Source organism: Protopterus annectens, chromosome 17.part0, assembly GCF_019279795.1.
Source record: "Protopterus annectens isolate FY-2018-M chromosome 17.part0, PAN1.0, whole genome shotgun sequence".
NCBI classification, from domain to species: domain Eukaryota; kingdom Metazoa; phylum Chordata; order Ceratodontiformes; family Protopteridae; genus Protopterus; species Protopterus annectens.
In genome coordinates, this window is record NC_056751.1 from 807687439 (window position 1) to 807707095 (window position 19657).

General features: G+C 39.4%; 1 protein-coding gene across 3 annotated transcripts in view; it reads right to left on the bottom strand.

The window, feature by feature from the left end:
* Positions 1 to 1801: 1801 nt before the first annotated feature.
* The window catches only part of LOC122791789 (intelectin-1a-like), a 574372-nt gene continuing 556516 nt past the window's right edge, over positions 1802 to 19657 (bottom strand). For all 3 annotated transcript variants that reach the window (XM_044059726.1, XM_044059727.1, XM_044059725.1), the window contains exons 7-8: positions 14843 to 14946; positions 1802 to 2154 (exon numbers count right to left, since the gene is read on the bottom strand). In XM_044059726.1, the coding sequence (XP_043915661.1) occupies positions 2002 to 2154; positions 14843 to 14946 (257 nt within the window). In that variant the 3' untranslated portion in view covers positions 1802 to 2001. The remainder of the gene's footprint in view (positions 2155 to 14842; positions 14947 to 19657) is intronic.

The window sequence follows — 19657 nt, forward strand, 5'->3', positions numbered from 1 at the left end:
CCTTTTACAACATGTATAGTATCACGTTGGAAGCTGTGGTTGTGGTGCTTCGGTAACGTTGTCGTCTCACAATAAGACAATGTCCTGTTCGATTCTCAGCTAAAGCATCTTCTGTGTGGAGACGTGTGTGAATAGGCGTACCTTCGTTGAAGGTTGTACGTCAGGGCTGGCAATTTGGTACGTAAAAATCTACTGCCAATCATTAGCGGACCGGAGTTCCACTGTGGCAAACCCTAACCGGGAAAAGCCGAAAGATACAACAACAACAACAACATAGTATCATGTTGGAGTTATAATCCTGATCTGTTCTGATAGCATCTTACAAATGTATTCTAAACCTTGCAAGGAGGAGGTGGTAACAAAACAGTTTGCTGCCCTAAGATTTATTTGGCAGTTCAGTTTAAATTTTATTATTATTGATTGCACTATTGTTTCATGTCTACTCATCTTTTAGTAAATTAATACTTCCAATATCAGGTTCCAAATTTATGATTATGTACATTTTGTTTGTGAGATCTGCCTTGATACCCTGTGTTTTTTATGCTGAAACCCAGTTTTATCCTGTGACCCAATCTATAATAATCAATACACTCATAGATCCTGGTATGAGTAGTCACAGAAATTACTAACCCTTGTTCTGCCTTCCATCCACACAGATAAAACAACTTTAATGTCTGCCTAGTTAAGGGTCAGGTAGTGTGGGTGGATGGGTCAGAAATAATAGGTTAAGTAGTTAGATCATTACATTGGACACTGGATTGACACCTAGCAAATAGGACGTGCATGATGTGGGTCATGGATGTATCTACAGGCCCCTCCTATGATATCTTGCCAATAGTTATGCCTACCTTGCTGTTGTGCACTGCATCAGATGCACCCCTGAAGGTCATGTATGTCATCATGTTCTGCATGCCTTCCCCCAGGAAAGAAGGGCAAGTCACTGCCTACTTCACACTTCCTTGACATCTAACTGTCAAATAATCTGAGTCTGTTCCCAGACCAGGGCTGCTAGTGAGGCACATAGGTGCCTGTTCTCTGTAATAATGAAGCAGTGTTGGCACAGTGTTTTTTGCACAATTCATCCTTACTCTGTTTTGCTTACTAGGAAGAAACTACATTTACATTACTATGGTTCAGAGCTTTCAAATAACAGGAAGTAAGCTAAAAAAAATGTGTGTACACATTTGGAAAATGGAAATATTTTAATGAATATACACTTCATTTAGCTATCCTTTTGTTATTGAATTATTTGAACATTTCTTATTAAAAATAATGTGCAATCATCAAAATCCATACATACATATACGCATATTAAATTGGAATATAACATCAGCGAACACATTTAACAAATGTTTGCACCAGGTACAAAGACAGTAATAACAGTTTAGCAATTAGGAGTCACAGGGTGCTTTAAGCACACTAAATCAACAGCAAAAAAGAAAGAATTAACACAAAAATAGAAAACTTGTTGAATTTGTGTCCACTAGTAATTTCTATACCAAGAACTTTTCCTTGAACATTTTAGAAGCAACAGAAAATAAATGTTGACAAGCCAGTGTTCAATTGTTGTGTCTTTCGGCTTTTCCCAGTTAGGGGTCGCCACAGAGGAACTCTGGTCCGCTAATGATTGGCAGTAGTCTTTTAAGTGCTGAGTTGCCAGCCCTGACGTACAACCTTCAATGAAGGTACTCCAATTCACGCATGTCTCCACACAGAAGACGCTTTAGCTGAGAATCGAACAGGACAACGTCTTACTGTGAGCGGACAATGCTACCGCAGCACCACCATCATATATATATATATATATATATATATATATATATATATATATATATATATATGTGTGTGTGTGTGTGTGTGTGTGCAAAATAAACCAACAAAAAACTACAGAAGAATAACTCACAAATGCACATAAAAACTTCCTCCGCTAAATCATAACATAAAAATGAAGACTAAAAAATAATACTAGAGCAGATAGTTGAGTTCAATACACTGACATTTCTATTTGTAGAAGATAAGCACCGATGACTCAGTTATGGCCTTGGAACAGCTCGAACCGTATTCAGTTCCATATCCATCATAGTCAAAACTTGCAAAGTCTCCACACTCTTTGGGAGCATCTTCAGGGAAGTGACCACCTCCTCCAATACAATGCTGAAAAAAAAAAAAAAAATATATATATATATATATATATATATATATATATATATATACTGTTAGATTTTTTTAAGATAAAGTATAGCTTACAATTACTAATAATAAATTTGGTATGTTTATCAGAGGTGCCAAAGATTAATGCTGACACATATTTCTTGTCTAATCCTAGGACATTATGTATGAAGGATGAATATAATTAAATGAAAGTATCAACAAACTTTTGTTGTTGCTGGGAGTACTCCTAGTGAAGTAATGTGTGGACTAAGCAAACATTTTGCTTTATACTACCAATGAAACTTTCTACTTCCTATCACACTGACTGCTGTTCAGATGAGTTTGCATAGACATTACCCAATGAATTGTTACAATACAAGCAATCCCATCAAGAAAGTCATAATGCCACAATACAAACTACCCCATGAAGAAAGTCATAATGTCTTACTTTGAATGTCTAAATGCACTCAACTACAATGTAATTTACTAATGCAAAGAGCCCACTTCCTCAAATGATATATTTATTCCAGAAATTAGGATGTCCACAGATAAGTTTACAAAATGCATGTACAATTGAGAACAAGTGGTCAAGATCTCTGCAGTTTGTTTTTACTAATAAAATTACTTTTGGTAAAAGATTTTTAGTGGAGAACACATTAACATCCCATTGTAGATGCAAACACTTGTCACTCATATGGAATTTAGAGACAAAACCTGCACAATCCATATACATAATAAGCTCATATGAAGCAAAGGCTCCTAGGTAAAGGGAAAACAAAGTTAATACATTCATAAATAACACTACAGTCAAAGTTGTTATAAATAATGGAACCAAAGCACAAGCAGGTTATCGTGTTTTATTTACTGAGCACAATCAATACAAGGAATAATGCATGGACCTGCGAAGTCAGCAACGGTTATTCCAGACTTTTAGTTGGTTCCTCTAAAAGATTGGGGTATTAAGAGTTTGCTGTCCTTCTCCTCATAAATAACTTGTTTTGCTCCAGTAAAGTTTATGCCATAGTAAAGGTGCCTGTGAGCACTCCTGTCTAAACTATTTTCCAGAGCAGCAGATCTTCAAGGATAGATTGCTGTAATTGTAAATCATACCATCTGAATTAACTCAACTTATGCACCACTTTGTTTAAAAAGTGCCATATTCCTTGTGAGGGACCAACATAAGTCTTATGTTTCCTTAGCCACTAAGGTAAATAGCCTAAAATTATTTTATATATCCCATGTTGTTACATATCTTCTCAGGGATCAATGTTTATGAGAGGCAAATAGTTGTGTTTAGGCACTGCAAAGCACAGGTATATGTATTTTTACAAAAAAGAAAAAAAAAAACAACAACAGTGTAAACATTGGCTCTAGATGGTTGTCACTGATGTGCAAAAATGGGAAAAAGGGGTTGTGGATAGATGGATGGATTTATATCTGCATGTGTGTCTAAAGTCACAAGTCTAGCATAACAGATACTTTCCTTAGCATTAATAAATACCACTGCATAAAATCTAATAAAATAACAGCTAAGCTTGTTACTATAAAAAAAATATATTTGCTTTTTCCGTATCCCAAAATAAAAACAATCTTATAAAATAAGATGGTAGTTAATGTGCTAGAGAAGACTGTGTATTGTTTTGTGTATAGAAACTACAAAAGACAATAAATATTTCTACATTATTCAATAGTAAATCAACAATCTGAAATTCTGACATATTGCTACCCTTCTTATATTATGCTAAAGCAGTTGCAGAAGGTGTAAGGTTTCTTCCTTTTCACAATAGTTCAGGAATGGATGATTAGCAGTACAGTAGTAGGTACGATTGTCAGAGTTCAAGAATAATGAAACAGATAATTAAAAAATAGAGAAAGTATCTTGAAAGCAATTGCGAAATTAACAACTTTGCAATTTTTTTCACTAGTAACTGTAGGAAAACAAAACAAATCAAAATGTCATAGGTACAGTAGGGTGGTGGGGATGTGCTTTACTGTTACAGTGAGATCTCTTTGTAGCTCTTCTATTATGCTAAGTATCATACCACTGTCTGTTTTGGGTAGAGACACTGTAACAGCATATCATAGCATTTGGGTAGATTCCCAAGCAGTAATAAATACCTGTTTTGGGGACATGGTATGGTAAGATGACAAACATTATCCATGCCAGTGCTAGTATACAATATTAATTAGATGTACTGAAATAGAGAACTTGAAATAAAATAACATGTTGACTTGTAAATACCAGGTGTCAGCTGTTATTAAGTATTCATACTTCATCTCAGGAATGTCTGAAGAATCAAGTACCTGATACCCAGATTGGGAATGGAGGCAATAATTTATGGGATTCATAGGAACTAATCAACATTACTATGACTGGAGCACAAAACATAACTGTAATTCCAGACTGGGAAATGTCAGCTTTAACAATAAAGATTATCAAAAGCATTTTGTGACAGGGGTGCAACACCCCTCCACACATACACACCTCACTAAATATACAAACTTTTAGATTGCTTAACCTTTAAGGGGATAAAGGGGAAACTTCCTTTCTCTAGGGTTTCAGAGTGTCAGAACACTCTGCCTGTGGTATGAAAATTAATGAGATTGATGACTTACATTCACTAAATCCTATCTTGAATATAGCAGGATTGCTGTAATCCATGTATCACTAATTCATGTGCTAGTTTCCTCCCAGAATGTGGTACATCTAATTGAATCTGTTCTCCATGAAGCTCATTCAATACAGAACAGTAAACAGGACTAAACGGTCTGCAATTTTTTTTTCTTTTGGAGTAAAGCTCTACTCCCCTCCCTTTACAGTGGGTTGTAGGTGCCTGCACAGGTTTAGATGCAGGTGATTGAACAGTCTCCTTTTAAGTGAAGAATGCAAACAAAAATGATCATAAATGTGAGTAATTGAGAATTCTAAAGATTGTGCAGCAATGTAGTTGAATATGTGTTGATCGAGTATGCTGAAATGCTACTTAGTGGCTGTTGTATAGGGCTTGGTTAACAAGGAAAAGCATGAGACATGGCATGTTTTACAATGGCATTCCCAAATGAAATGCAGGAAATGTTGGAGATGGGAGGAATTGCAAGAATATAAAATACTATAAAATCCCAGTGATCAAGAGATATGTTGCATATGAACAGTTAGCTATACACAAATGAATGCATACTGCATGATAAGAGCTATTGGGCATGCGTGCAAAAATTATAGGAGAAATGTAAGGGAGAAGTAGTTACAATAACTACTGGGGCGAGAATTACTGAAGTCAGCTGACCAAAAAAACTCTACTTCCTAGCAGCTCTCTTCAACCTAGAGAATGCTGACATCTGTGCAGTGGCGTTGCAAGGCTATAATGCCTTCCACACATTTAGACCAGCTACTACACAGACAGGGACTTAAGGTGGAAGTGTATTGATTTACATCAAAAATAAATATACTTCAAGGCTGGTCAGACAGGACAATGCATTTGAGCTTCTCCATGTACAATTTTCCATACCAGTTCTTTGCATGCTCTAAGCCCCACTCTGTGACACAGGAAACTTAAAACATATATTTAAATTTTTTGGAAACACTTACCATTCAACCCAATTCCATATTCATGGGCGACCTTAATTACCCCAGTATTAACTAGGAGTCGCATGTGACACCAAATGTACAGGCACAGAGCTTCCTGGATTTTGTAAGTACCAGACTGTCACTACACTAACCAGGGGTTCAACCATGCTGGATCTGATCCTCACTAATATGGGAGAGGGCTGTACACCCCCTTGTGTAATGTCTTCTCTGGTAAGGTCATTCCAGAAAACAGTCTCCTTTGGGATAAAAATAAAACCTGTAATCCCAGCTAACCCTGGAATATTCAGGAATTTCTCTAAGGCTAACTTATTATTTAGTGATAAAATGGCAACATTTCAAGCCTCCATATACCCTGAGAGCACTGGTGCTAACGTGTAACTGTTCATATAAACCCTATATAAGCATGTTAATAGCTGCATAGAGGCAGCTGTACCCACCAGAAAGAAGTACAGAACTAACTCAAAAAAAGCCACCCTGGTAGAATTACATCATCAATGGGCTGTATAACAGAAATAAGAAAATCATGGCAAGACTTAGAAGGTGCAGCACCCAGATGGATAAAAGCACTCTCTCAGAAGACAAATAAAGTCTACTAAAGCCAAATTTGAGGTGAATTTGGCCTCCCAAGCTGAGGACAACAACAAGGTATTCTTTAGGGTTTACCTTCATATGTGCATTCTGCACACGGGCAAACAGCAGATGTTTGAAAGGACGTTTGTAAACGTCAAACACAAAATGCTTCGAATGTGCAATGAGCAAATGCACAGTGACATTCGCTCATTGCAGATTTGGCATTTTGGGGTAGGATTGCACTATAGTGGGGATTGGAAAATGGACCCTTTCCCCACTGTAGTGCGATCTCAGAGTTAGTATATTAAAGTAGGGGGGGTGTGGGGGGCAAAGCCCCCCTGCATTACACTTCATTGCACTTCCCATTTGACTTTTATATTTGAAAATCAGCGAATCTGCTTTTCGATTTGCTGATTTTCGAACACTGGAAACTGTAGCGGTTTTGTGTTTCATGCCTATGATTCGCACATATGAGCAATCGTACAAGTGATTTTCACATATGTAAAGGTAAACCATTCTTTAGCTACATCCGCAGCCTCAAAGACAATACATAATTGTGAGCAGAGCATATTGTTAACAGAGCTACCTATGCTGAACCAGAAGATATAGCAAACTTACTAGTCAACAAATTCAGCTCCAACTTTACCCCTCTCTCCCCCTCAACCATCCCTCAGGAAATAACATCAAATATAACTCCCCCTGCTATAACTAAGTAACAGGTACTCAATGCTCTCTCTAAGGCCAAGAACACTGCATCAATTGCCCCAAACAATATTTCAGAATTCCTTCTAAACAGCATGAAGCATGACCTATCAGGACCTCTGGAATTGTTATTTATGCCTCATGAATGGTCAGCAGCAACAGTCATCCCTCTGCACAAAGGTGGGCCAACTACACCCCCTGAAAACTACAGACCCATGGATCTCACTAGTCTTATATGCAAAGCCATGGAAAGAATTATCATGGAAATGATCAATAATGACATAAGAAACCTCCAGACACTGGATCCAACCCAATTTGTTTTTATCAAGGGCAGGTCATGCCTACTCAACCTGTTAGACTTCTTTGAGAAGGTCACCAAAGCAATGGATGAGTGCAAAATGGTTCACACTGCCTACCGTGACCTGGCCAAGGCATTATGCACAATACCCCACTGAGACATTGTTGATAAACTCAAGAGGTTAGATACAAACCCTTATGTCACTCAGTGGATAGCTAGCTGCCTCACAGACAGGGCCAGGAAGTTAGAATTGGGGAGTCCACCTCTACAAAGAAGCCAGTCACAAGCAGAGTCCCTCAGGGATCAATCCTGGGACCACTCCTTTTGGGGATTTACTTCTCTAAAGTCAAGACTCATGTTAGTGGCCTCTGCCTGACTATATTTGCAGATGATTGCAAGTTAGGAGTTGTCATTGAATCCCCCACTGACACAAATGTTCTCCAGGAACGGCTGACACAGACATATAATTGGTGTCAGAGCCATGGTCTAAAACTAAATGCCAAGAAATGCATAATAGTATACTTTGGGAAGTCATCCACCCCCAGTAACTATCATATCATGGGTTGGGAGGGTGGCCTAATGGTTAAGGTGTTTGCCTTACAAACACAAGGTGCTGGGTTTGAGTCTCACAAGGGATACATGGCTAGGCTTAAAATGACTCACAAGAGCAGTTAGCCTAGTACGAACCTATGAACCTATATTGACAACACACCACTAAGAGTTGACAAAGTAGTCAGGGACTAGGGGACACACACAGAGAGTAATCTAACCTTTGACCATTGTGTGTCTACAGCAGTTAGGAAATCATTCTATGTTGTGCAACTTATAAACAAAGGTATGGCATCTAGGTCCAAGGAAGTCATTGCTCCACTGGATTTGGCATTCATCAGACCTACCATTGACTATAATGCCCCCTTAGTATGTACCTAACAAGGCATATCAACAATTGGAATGTCCACAGACATTCCTCACTGAAAGAATACAGGGCGTAAGTAACATGCCCTATGCAGACCACCTCAAGGTCCAATCACTGTAGTCTGTCTCCTACAGGCTGTTGAGGGGAGATATATGCCTGGCATACAAGGCATTGTCAGACCCCACTTTCACGAACCTCCTGCATGTCCACAAAACAAACAGCACCAGAATTACCCTTTCTAAAAACTTAAACCTTGTCTGTGATATAAACAGGACTTGCTGGAGAGACAGGTATGTATTCCAGAGACTACTCCTTCTCTGGAACAGGCACCCCATCCATGTGAAGCAGAGTTCCTCCCTAACCAAATTCAAGTGTAACTTGGACAACTGGATGGGGAATAGGAAATTCATCCATGGTTTGGCACATATGTCTCTTATGAACACAGGCAGCCTTGGCTCTTTTCCCAGGCCCCGGCTTGTAAATGTTTCATCTCACAAGCCCCTGCTTACACTTACCAAGAGTATCAGAACTTGTCAGAGATTTGGGAAGCATGGACAGGCTTTAAAAGGTCCTTGTGGTCATTAACTTAGTAAACACCTATGAATCAATAAACCTAGATGCATACTGTCAATCTAGCTGAGGTGTTACTATAATGGTGGATAATTAATTATGTGCTGAGTAACTGTCCATTGTCTTTGTGCAGGCATTGTACTTGACAGCACTGTGGCAGCTACTTCTGCAGATGTAATAGTACAGCTGCCATTAAGAAAAAATACTTATGGTTAATGGGTGGCATTAACGGTGTATGATTGGATCTGTTCCTCTAACTGAAAAGTTAGATGGTTTGAATGTTGGCATATGGAGTTTGAAATCTGGTGAATTTATGCCAAGGTCTTTCAGTAATGTGAGCACCAATTGTACAATTGTAGTAATTACCACACAGCAAAATATATATATGAGAAAAATCTGCCATGGAATCAAGGGGCTCTACATTTTATATGCGTATGCATGAGCAGTAAACAGCATAAAGCATATAAGTCTTTGACATTTATTTTATGAGGTGTGAGCGGCCTTAGGTCAACTGGTGCCCTAGGCAAAAGAACTCCACGGTACCCCACCACCACACCACCCGGTGCCCCCATCAAGGTCTATCTACACCAAATAAATACTGGAAAAGTGCCCTTACTAGAGCAGCCGCCTAGTTGGCCTATGCCTAAGGCCGGCGTGTGGGAGACTTCTGTCTGCTCTCTATCAGTCCTGTATGTTATGTTATGTGCAATTTTAAACATGCGGAAATCAGGTGTTTATATGTTCCCCAAGCGGAACTAAAAGGCTATTATTTTCATTTCTCAATAATCTTTGGAGGAAGAGGCAGACATTCGATTTGGCTTTGCTATACTGGACTTATAGTACTATGTTTATTAGACATTTGTTAAATAGGAGTGGTTTGTGAAGAGGTGAAACTTCATTTTTCACCACAGGCTGCATCATTTCTGCAGCATTTGTGCAGTACTTTAAAAGAGTACTAATTGTATGGCACATTCAGGAAATTCCATACTAGATGGCAGTGACAGTTCATTTTACCCCACTTTTCTCACCAAAGTTTTGGCGTGTAGCACAGTTAGATGAATATAATATAACACAAATGCAGAACTTTGTAGAAGGATAGCATCACCAATGACATTATCTTTTGGATGTCAGGAACATGGCTCTACATGCAGTTAGGTTCACTACTGTGCAACAGCAGAACAGAGTTAAGGAGTGCAGCTGAGGCTACACTCTGTAGTGCCTTTGTCACCTTAATAACTCCAATATACCCAACAGGAAAGGCTCACTGCAGCACAAGGCTATTCACACAATGCTGGATTGTTTGAAATGCATCACTTTAGATCATACACTTTATAGTATATGGATCACAGTAAGGTTAATTTCGTGTGTGTGTGCAGAACTACAACTATGCCATGTTGTCGTCAGGTACAGCTTTTTTTTTCTACAGCCTACCACATGACCTGTGCAATGTACGGAATATCATAACTCACTAACTTACTGAGGAATTATACCTCATGTGGAATGATCAGTCTGAAGCTGTCAAGTGAGTGAGTGTTAATGTAACTTCAGTTTGATAATTGAAAATATACTCATCTATAAGTGTACATTGAAATTTTGACATTCACAATCCTGATACTCCAAAATTATGGAACCTAAAATTGTGTGTGTGTGTGTGTGTGTGTGTGTGTGTGTGTGTGTGTGTGTGTGTGTGTGTGTGTGTGTGTGTGTGTGTGTGTGTGTGCGCGCGTGTGTGTATTACTATTCCTGCTAAGATCAGATTCTTGGTTCCTGTGTCAAGACACAGTCTCTATAGAGTGGCAAGTGTAGCTGAATACAAAAAGAAGAGATTTTGAAACATATCTCTGAAGCTAGGAAGGGATAAAAAGGCTGCTATTCTGCAGACTGAAGGAGAGACTTGTGGAAAATGCTGAAAATATCTGTCTGTTTGGGACTGTAACATTTTGGTTTTCTGTGGGGTAGATCCACAGTCAGAGCCAAGAAGGTTTGTAGAAAGACTTTGCTGAAATGTTACTCATTTTCTGACTTAAGAAGGATCATGCAGAGACTTTGCTAGAGCAATTTTTTCCATTATTCCCCACACTTGACAAGAAACAATTTTTTTTTTTATTTATGCATAAGTAAACCTGCTTAAACATGAAAATCGACTTCAGGCTGTTCCCTTTGGTACTGTAGCATACTGCTGTATCCTATCTATCCATCCATCTATCTATCTATCTATGTCTACATACACAAATATATGCACACACAAACAACCAAATTGTTCCATGGCTTGAAAACTTACCACTTAAGATCGGGGAGTAGCAAATAGACAGCAAAGGGACACAGGTGGACAGTGGTCTCACCTTCGATAACCACATCGCCACAACAGTCAGGAAATCCTTCTATGTGGCACACCTCATCACGAAGGGCTTTTCATCCAGAAAGAAGGAGGTCATTGTCCCACTGTACTCATCCCTCATTAAACCCATTAAAGAATACAACGCCCCATTTGGTATGTACCTCTCAAGACATCTGCAACAACTGGAAAGGCCTCAGAAATACCTCACTAAAAGAATCACAGGCCTAAAGCAGATGCCCTATGCTGACCGCCTTAAAAAACTCCAGCTATACTCGGTCGCATATCGTCTACTCAGAGGCGATCTCTGCTTAACATACACGGCCATGTCAAACCCAGAGCTGTTGGACATGCTACACTTAAAGAAATCCCAATCCCTCAGAGCTACACGCTCCAGGGATCTAAACCTTGTCATCACAATAAACAAAACATGCTGGAGGGATAGGTTCCTGACCCAGAGACTCCCCAGACTCTGAAATAGATTGCCCATACATGTCAAGCAGAGTGCCTCTTTGGACCTCTTCAAGAGGAACCTTGACAATTGGATGGGAGAAAGGAAATTCACCCCAGGGATCACGTCAGTCGCCCTGCTAGACAGGGGTCCAGGAAAGTAAATAATGTGGGAAGAAATAGCCAGGGAATTGTTATGGCTAGGCTTGTATAGGCCCTAGGGCTGATAGCCTAGTACCAACCTATGAACCTATGAGAAATAACTCAAATAAAGAAGCAGCACTCAATGTAATCACCTTTATTGGCTGAAGTTACTAGAAAAAAACACACAGACTACAGTTTCCCCTGTCTGGTATAAGCACCTGAGCAATCTCTATGGGGGTTTTGGAGCTACAGTATTAGGCATTCTGGTAGTACATAAGCTCAGAGTGCAGAAGACCACATCACCTTCTAATAAAAAGTAGGCCTAAAAACAGACTACTACACGTTTTCTCACTGAGGGGGGAGTTCTGTGGCCAAGAGTAAGGACTCTTAGAAAATGTCATAAGGAATGTTTATAGCAGGCAATCTTTGACTAACAGGACGATACCTACTGTTACAGTTAGAGGGTTACTAGACCCTTGTTTTTTGATCGTACTGCAGATGTGCCTGTATTCAAAAAGGTACCAGAGAACTTTAAGACTCTTTTTTTTACTTTTGGATGTCTTTTATAATGCAGAATCACACAGGTTTCTATTTCATGTTATAACACTCAAAATACATAATATACTCTAAAACTACAATATTATTTCCAGAGTGTATATCTATATCTATGTGTACATAAAACATAGAAAGAGAAATGTAAATAATGTTTAGGTTCTTTTTTGGGACACATTGCACTCACTCACACACACTTTCTCTCTCTCTCTCTCTCTCTCTCTCCATATATATATATATATATATATATATATATATGGGTCTACTTTGTTTCATTGAAAGCTCATTTCACTGAATTTGAATTCACCCTGACCAAATTGCTGAAAGCTCAAATTACCGAAACCTCATTTTACTGAATCTCATTTCACTGAAGTGAAGTACTGGCACTCTGTGTAGTGTATTGTACAGCAAGTAAAAGGTATATGCCCTTTTCCCCACTGCAGTGTGATCCTGGAGTTAGTATATATAGTTAGGGAGGGTGTGGGGGGCACAGCTCTCCACACTGGATGTGGGTGGTGTAGCCCCCCCTCACTTAGTTTGGGTTTATATTGTCTTCTGGAAAGAGTTAGTCATTAGTGTTGTAAGTATGCATGTCTATGATTTAAAATGTATTGTTTATAAGCTTTTGATGAAATATAATATAAAACCAAACTAGTGGGGGGGTTTACGCCACCACGCCCCCCAGTGTGGGGGGCTGTGCCCCCACACACCCTCAACTATATATACTAACTCCAGGATCGCACTACAGTGGGGAAAAGGGCATTTACCTTTTAATTGCCTTACAGTGCTCTACACAGTACCATCACTTCACTTCAGTAAAATGAGATTTGGTAAAATGAGTTTTCAGTAATTTGAGATTTCAGCGATTTGGTCATGGTGAACTGAAATTCAGTGAAATGAGCTTTCAATGAAACAAAGTAGACCCATGTATATGTTTATATATATATATATATATATATATATATATATATATATATATATATATATATATATATATATATAATTTATGATGGTAATGTGACTGAATGACTTTATCATACAACACAGACCAGTTGCAGAGGTTTTAATTTTTCTTGATTCATGGTCCCAGCTTTGTTGGGATACTCTTCTTAATTCTTAATGTGTTCATATCTGGAGGACACCAACAGGAATCACAAAGGCAACCCTGAAATTACATTATATGTATGATAAATACATTTCAGTTTTGAGTTTTTCATGAACCTTTCCTGTAAGAAAGGACTGTGATCAAACCTCTTATCCTGGGCCTTTGTACTGGCTGTTTCTAATAAAATCTTCTCTTCCCTAACATTCCATCATAAATACTGAAAGTATTAATTTAGCTGCTCTGCTTATTCATATATTCTTCTGCTCAAATTGCATTGAAATTTTACAGCTTCACTATCTGTCCCTTATTATTCCCTCGTTCTCTTAAATATCAAAAAAAGTTTGTTTCTTCTTAACAGAACTGACAGTTTTGCTCTCTTTATGCCTGTACTCCCTTACTGCACTGTTTCATATTTTTTAATCAGAATACTTCTGTGTATTATTTATTTAACATTTGTTTACCAGGAAAGTCCAACTTGGAACAAAGCCAATTTTCAGCAGATGCCCAGGAAGAAATACTCTAGATGTATGTCTTGTAATGTGGGAGGAAACCGGAGTACCCGGAGAAAACCCACACAAACGCAGGGAAGACATGCAGACTCCGCAGAGAAGGCACTCCAGATGAAAATCGAACCAGAGAATCTCTTGCTGTGAGGTGACAGGGCTACCACTGCGCCATGCATAAATATGATGCTTTTCCCCTTACATTAAAATTAGTTTACACATAAGGCTTGTTGTTTATGCAAATGCAATTATGTTGTGTTTTTGTTGACTTCTACACAGCTTTTTCCAAGAAATGACACATTTTGGCAAAGTCTGAAATCCTGAAACCAAAAACTCTGAATCTTTTTGTCTTAAATCCATCCTTGAGGAAGATTTATGAAGGAAAATAACACAGTTTTACCATACTCATTCAGCGTTGAGCCCTCTCAGAAGAGGCTTGACTTAATCTTTTCATACAGGAAGAAATTCTGTCAGTTGGCACAAAGGGTTAAGGCTGTGAGCTATAAACCTAGTGTTACAGGGTTTGATTCCCTCTTCCTTCAACTTTCTGTTGTGTGGCCTTGAGCAGGTCACTTAACGAGAGACTGCTTATTGACGACTGGGAATTTTGGCTAGGCTTTTCAACAGTCCCCTGGACTGCAAGCCTAGTAACTACCCATGAACCCTTTATAAAAGCATTAAAAGCCTATTTATTATGAATGGAATCATTTTATCTGGAGTCCTGGTTACGTTCATGTTATCTGATGATGCTGAATCACTGAACTTTTCTACCTGTTATATTGCAATACATTTGCTTATTTTACTGTTATTACATGGTAAAAAAGGGAAATATAGCATTCTAAATGGTAACTGCCTCTAACATCTGATAAATGGCATGCTATGCAAAGAGTATGCACGTCTCCATTGGTTAATCAGATTAATGTTGTTTGATCACATGATTAATAAACCAGAATAACTTACATGCTCTGTGTTACAGCCGATGACTTTCACTCCTGAACACATGGCCATTGCTGCTCTTTCATTGTTGAATACTCTAAACTGGACATACCCTGCCTCAAACTCATCTGTAGAATGAAAAATACATCTCATTATTTAAAATTAAGCATTATCTCAACATGCAGATTGATTATTTTTATGTCTGATCTATTGTTTTCAAATTGCATTGAGAAATAAGGCTCAGTCACTGTCTGGGCTATTTGTACATAATTTGGCTTTTACAGTAAAACCTGAAAAAGCATCCCAGTTCGCTCTAAACAGATTTCTACACCTTGAAAATAGCTATTGTGAAACCAACATAAGTAATATTAACATATTACAACAATAAAAAAGAACATGATAAAAACTAAGCATTACTAATAAATGAATGAGCATTTGGAGCAATTTCATTTACACTAAAGTACAATTAATTCTGCTGGAACCACCTTTGGATATACCAAAGGACCCAGTCTAGCAGTGTCTGAGAGGTATCAGAGTTTAGCTACACGCACAGCCAAGAAAGAAAATACAGTAGTTAAAAGTTAGCACAAAATAGTATCCCTTTAATATAAAAGTGCAGACCCTAAACTGTTTCTAGGGCAAAGATGGTAAGATTAGCATGTAATCATTCCCACTGATAAATCTAGAAATCTGTTAAGCCAGCAGGTCAACAATGAAATCACAGACACAGCAAAACTTTTATACCAGAAGTTTAGCTAGAATGTAACACAGCCAACAAAAATAAATGTGTCCTTCAGTTCTGTCTGCAAATCCTCATTAAATATAGGACCTATTACCAGTTGAAGACTCTAACCTGAACTAAGCAACCTTCACATTTTACCATACTTACCCCATCACTGTTTTGCTTTGTCATACCCACCCCATCACTGCACTGCTTTGTCATACATATCCCATCACTGTATTGCTTTGTCATACTTACACCATCACTGTATTGCTATGTCATATTTACCCTATCACTGTATTGCTTTGTCATACCTACCCCATCACTGTACTGCTTTGTCATTCATACCCCATCACTGTACTATGTCATACTTACCCCATCACTGTACTTCTTTGTCATACTTACCCCATCACTGTACTGCTTTGTCATACTTACCCCATCACTGTATTGCTATGTCAAACTTACCCCACCACTATATTGCTATGTCATACTTGCCCCATCACTGTACTCCTTTGTCATACTTATCCATCACTGTATTGCTGTGTCATATTTATCCTATCACTGTATTGCCTTGTCATACTTACCCCATCATTGTTTTGCCTTGTCATACTTACCCATCACTGTACTGCTTTGTCATTCTTATCCATCACTGTACTGTGTTGTCATACCTACCCCATCACTGTATTGCATTTGCCATACCCCATCACTGTGATGCGTTGTCATACTTACCTCATCACTGTACTGATTTGTCATACTTACCTCATCACTGTGCTGCTTTGTCATACTTACCCCATCACTGTATTGCATTGCCATACTTATCCTGTCAATGTATCCCAGTCATACCTACAGACCTGTTACGCAATTTTATTAGCCAACACAATGCGTTGTAGATCTTGCAGCATTCTGAAAAAATATTGACTTTTTTTTTTGAGAATCACTTCATCAATTATTTGTTTTATAAATTTATTGTCCCCTTTAAAATTGTCACTTATTTAAAGCAGATTCTAATTTTATTGCATTTGCTTCTTCTGTGACTTTTCATGACTTCCTTTCACCAGAGTGTTCATCACAAACTACAACTACCAGCTTGCTTAACCAGCTTTTGTCACACAAATAACTCTATTCAAATAAGGACTGAAACAATTGCAAAACTGACATTTGCTGCAAAATAGTCTGCATTTTTATGTATTTCACTTTTAACTGATACCACATCATAGGTTCATAGGTAGGTACTAGGCTATTGGCCCAAGGGCCTACGTAAGCCTAGCCAACAAGGTTCCCTGGCTTATGCCACCCAAGAAAGTTATTTTCCTGTGCCACTGTCGAGCAGAGACACAGAAGTGATCCCCGGGGTCTATTTCCTATTTCCAATCCACTCATCAAGATTTTTCTTGAAGAGTGCTAATGAAGAAGTTTGCTTGACATAGATGGGTAGCCTGTTCCAGAGTATGGGAAGTCTCTGGGACAGGAATCTATCCCTCCAGTATGTCCTGTTTATTGTGGTGACAAGGTTTAGGTCCCTAGAGTGTGTAGCTTGGAGGGATTGGGATTTCTTTAGGTGTAGCATGTCCAACAGCTCTGGGTCTGACATAGCTTTATACGTTGGGCAGAGATCACCTCGGAGTAGGCGATATGCTACGGAGTAAAGCTGGAATTTTTTGAGGTGGTCAGTGTAGGGCATTTGTTTGAGGCTAGTAATCCTCTTTGTGAGGTACTTCTGTGGCCTTTCCAGCTGCTGCAGATGTCTTGTGAGGTACATTCCAAAAGGGGCGTTGTACTCTATAATGGGTCTAATGAGTGTCGAGTAGAGGGGAACAATGACCTCTTTTTTCCTGAATAAGAACCCTTTTATGATAAGGTGTGCCACATAGAAGGACTTCCTGACTACTTTTGGTGATGTGACTATCAAAGGAGAGACTAGTGTCCACCTGGGTCCCAAGGTCTCTTATCATGCATTCAGTGTTAAGTAGATTGCTGCCTATGTGGTAGTTAATGGGTACAGAGTTTTTACCAAAGGGGATGACACTGCACTTTTTGGCATTGAGCTTGAGGCCATGGCTCTGACACCAGCATCTGTCTCAGCGAGGCCCTTATGTAGGATGTCCACATCATTTGGGGACTTGACTATGGCTCCTAGTTTGCAGTCATCTGTGAACTTCATTAGCCAGAGGCCTTCTGTGTTAGCCTGTACTTCAGAGAAGTAGATACCAAACAGGAGAGGTCCCAGGATGGAACCCTGTGGTACTCCACTTGTCACTGCTTTGAGGTCAGATTTGGAGTCCGCAACTTTTACATTGTGGGTTCTGTCAGTGAGCCAGTTGGCAACCCATCTTGTGACATAGGGATTTATACCTAGTTTAGTGAGTTTAGCTATAATTCCAGAATGGGGGATGGTGTCAAAAGCCTTGGCGAGGTCAAGATAGGCTGTGTGAACCACCTTACCCTCATCTACGGCTTTGGTGACTGCCTCACAAAAATTGATCAGGTTCAGGAGGCATGATCTGCCTTTCACAATCCCGAACTGGATGGGATCCAGAGTTTAGAGGTTACCAATGTCTTTGTTTATGAGTTCCATGGCCTTGCAGACCAGGCTCGTCAGGCTAATAGATCGATAGTTCCTGGGATCAGTGGTGGCTCCCCCTTTGTGGAGTGGGATAACTGTTCCTGTGCTCCATTCAGTGGGCACAAAGCCTGATGCGAGGCTATTATTGAACATGGTGCTTAAGTGGGGAGCCAGTTCACTCTGAAGTTCATGTAAAATGCAGCCTGGGATGTTGTCCGGTCCCATGGATGCTGTGTTTTTGGCTTTAGAGAGTGCAGCTTTTACCTGCGTAGTTGTGATTACAGGGACTCTGCATTCTTCCTGTATAGATATGGGCCCTTTAGGGGGTGAGAGGGGGGTAAAGTTAGCACTGAACCTATCTGCCAGGATGTTGGCAATATCAGTTGGTTCTGTAATTTTCTTGCCTTTGTGCTGTATCTCAGAGCAGATCTGGGTGTTGCCATTGAGATTCTTGACATAGCTATAGAATGCTTTGTGGTTGTCCTTAGAATTAGTGGAGATTTTGTTTTCATAGCTAGCTTTGGAGGATCTTATAAGGGATCTCAGCTTCTTACTGAGGCTGACCAGGGAGCTCCTCCACTCATGGGATTTTGCTCTCTTTTGAAACGGTTTCTTCCTTCTGTTGTACAGTTTGTTTATGACAGGGGACCACCAGATTGGCTTCCTTTTTTTGGAGGATAGTGTCTTGGTTCCGTTTGGGATAGCACAATCCATGCACTCGTGTAAGTGCTTATAGAGTGCATTTGTGTAGGATTCAGCAGTTGTAAACATATTGTCCATTTGCATGGGTGTCATGAAGTTCACCACTTCTGTCTTAAGAAGCATGAAGTTGGCTTTGGAGAAATGTTTTTACTGTGGTTTCCTTAATGAGGGGTGGGGGCGGGATGTGGATATCAAGGGTAATTAGCTTATGGTCAGATCGGACCAATGAGGAGATGACTTCAGGTGTGGAACACCGGTCACTCATGTTGGTAATGACTAGGTCTAGGATATTGTTGCCCATGGTGGGGGTGTGGATAAGTTGATCCAGGGCATTGGAGTTAATGAATTCCAGAAAGCGTTGAGCTAAGGAGTTGGTACACAAGTAGTTTTCCCAGTTAATGGTGGGGTATTTGAAGTCGCCCATTATTAGGGTGTTTGGTTGAACCCTAATATTTTCCAGTACATCAAGAAAAGAGGAGTGGGAATCCTGGAGCATGGTGGGGGATCTGTAGCAAGCTAAAATTTGGATTGCAGTTTTGCCCAGAGTTTGTTGCACTTGGATAACCTCGGATGCATTATGCTGAGCAACTAGCCTAAAGGTGTGGATATCCTTAATGAATATGGACACACCTCTGCCTTTGTTGTTTCGGTCCAGGTTACATGGCTGAAAAGTATGGTATGAGTTATAGCCTGGTAGTGCAGGGGTGCTCTCTGGAGCCTTGAACCAGGTCTCAGTCACTGCACGGATATCAATGTTCTCCATTTTAAGGAGTGCCTCGAGTGAGTGCATTTTGAGATTTGACTTCTAGCATTGAGTAACATTACCCTCAGTTTTTGCTTGCCTGTTCCTATT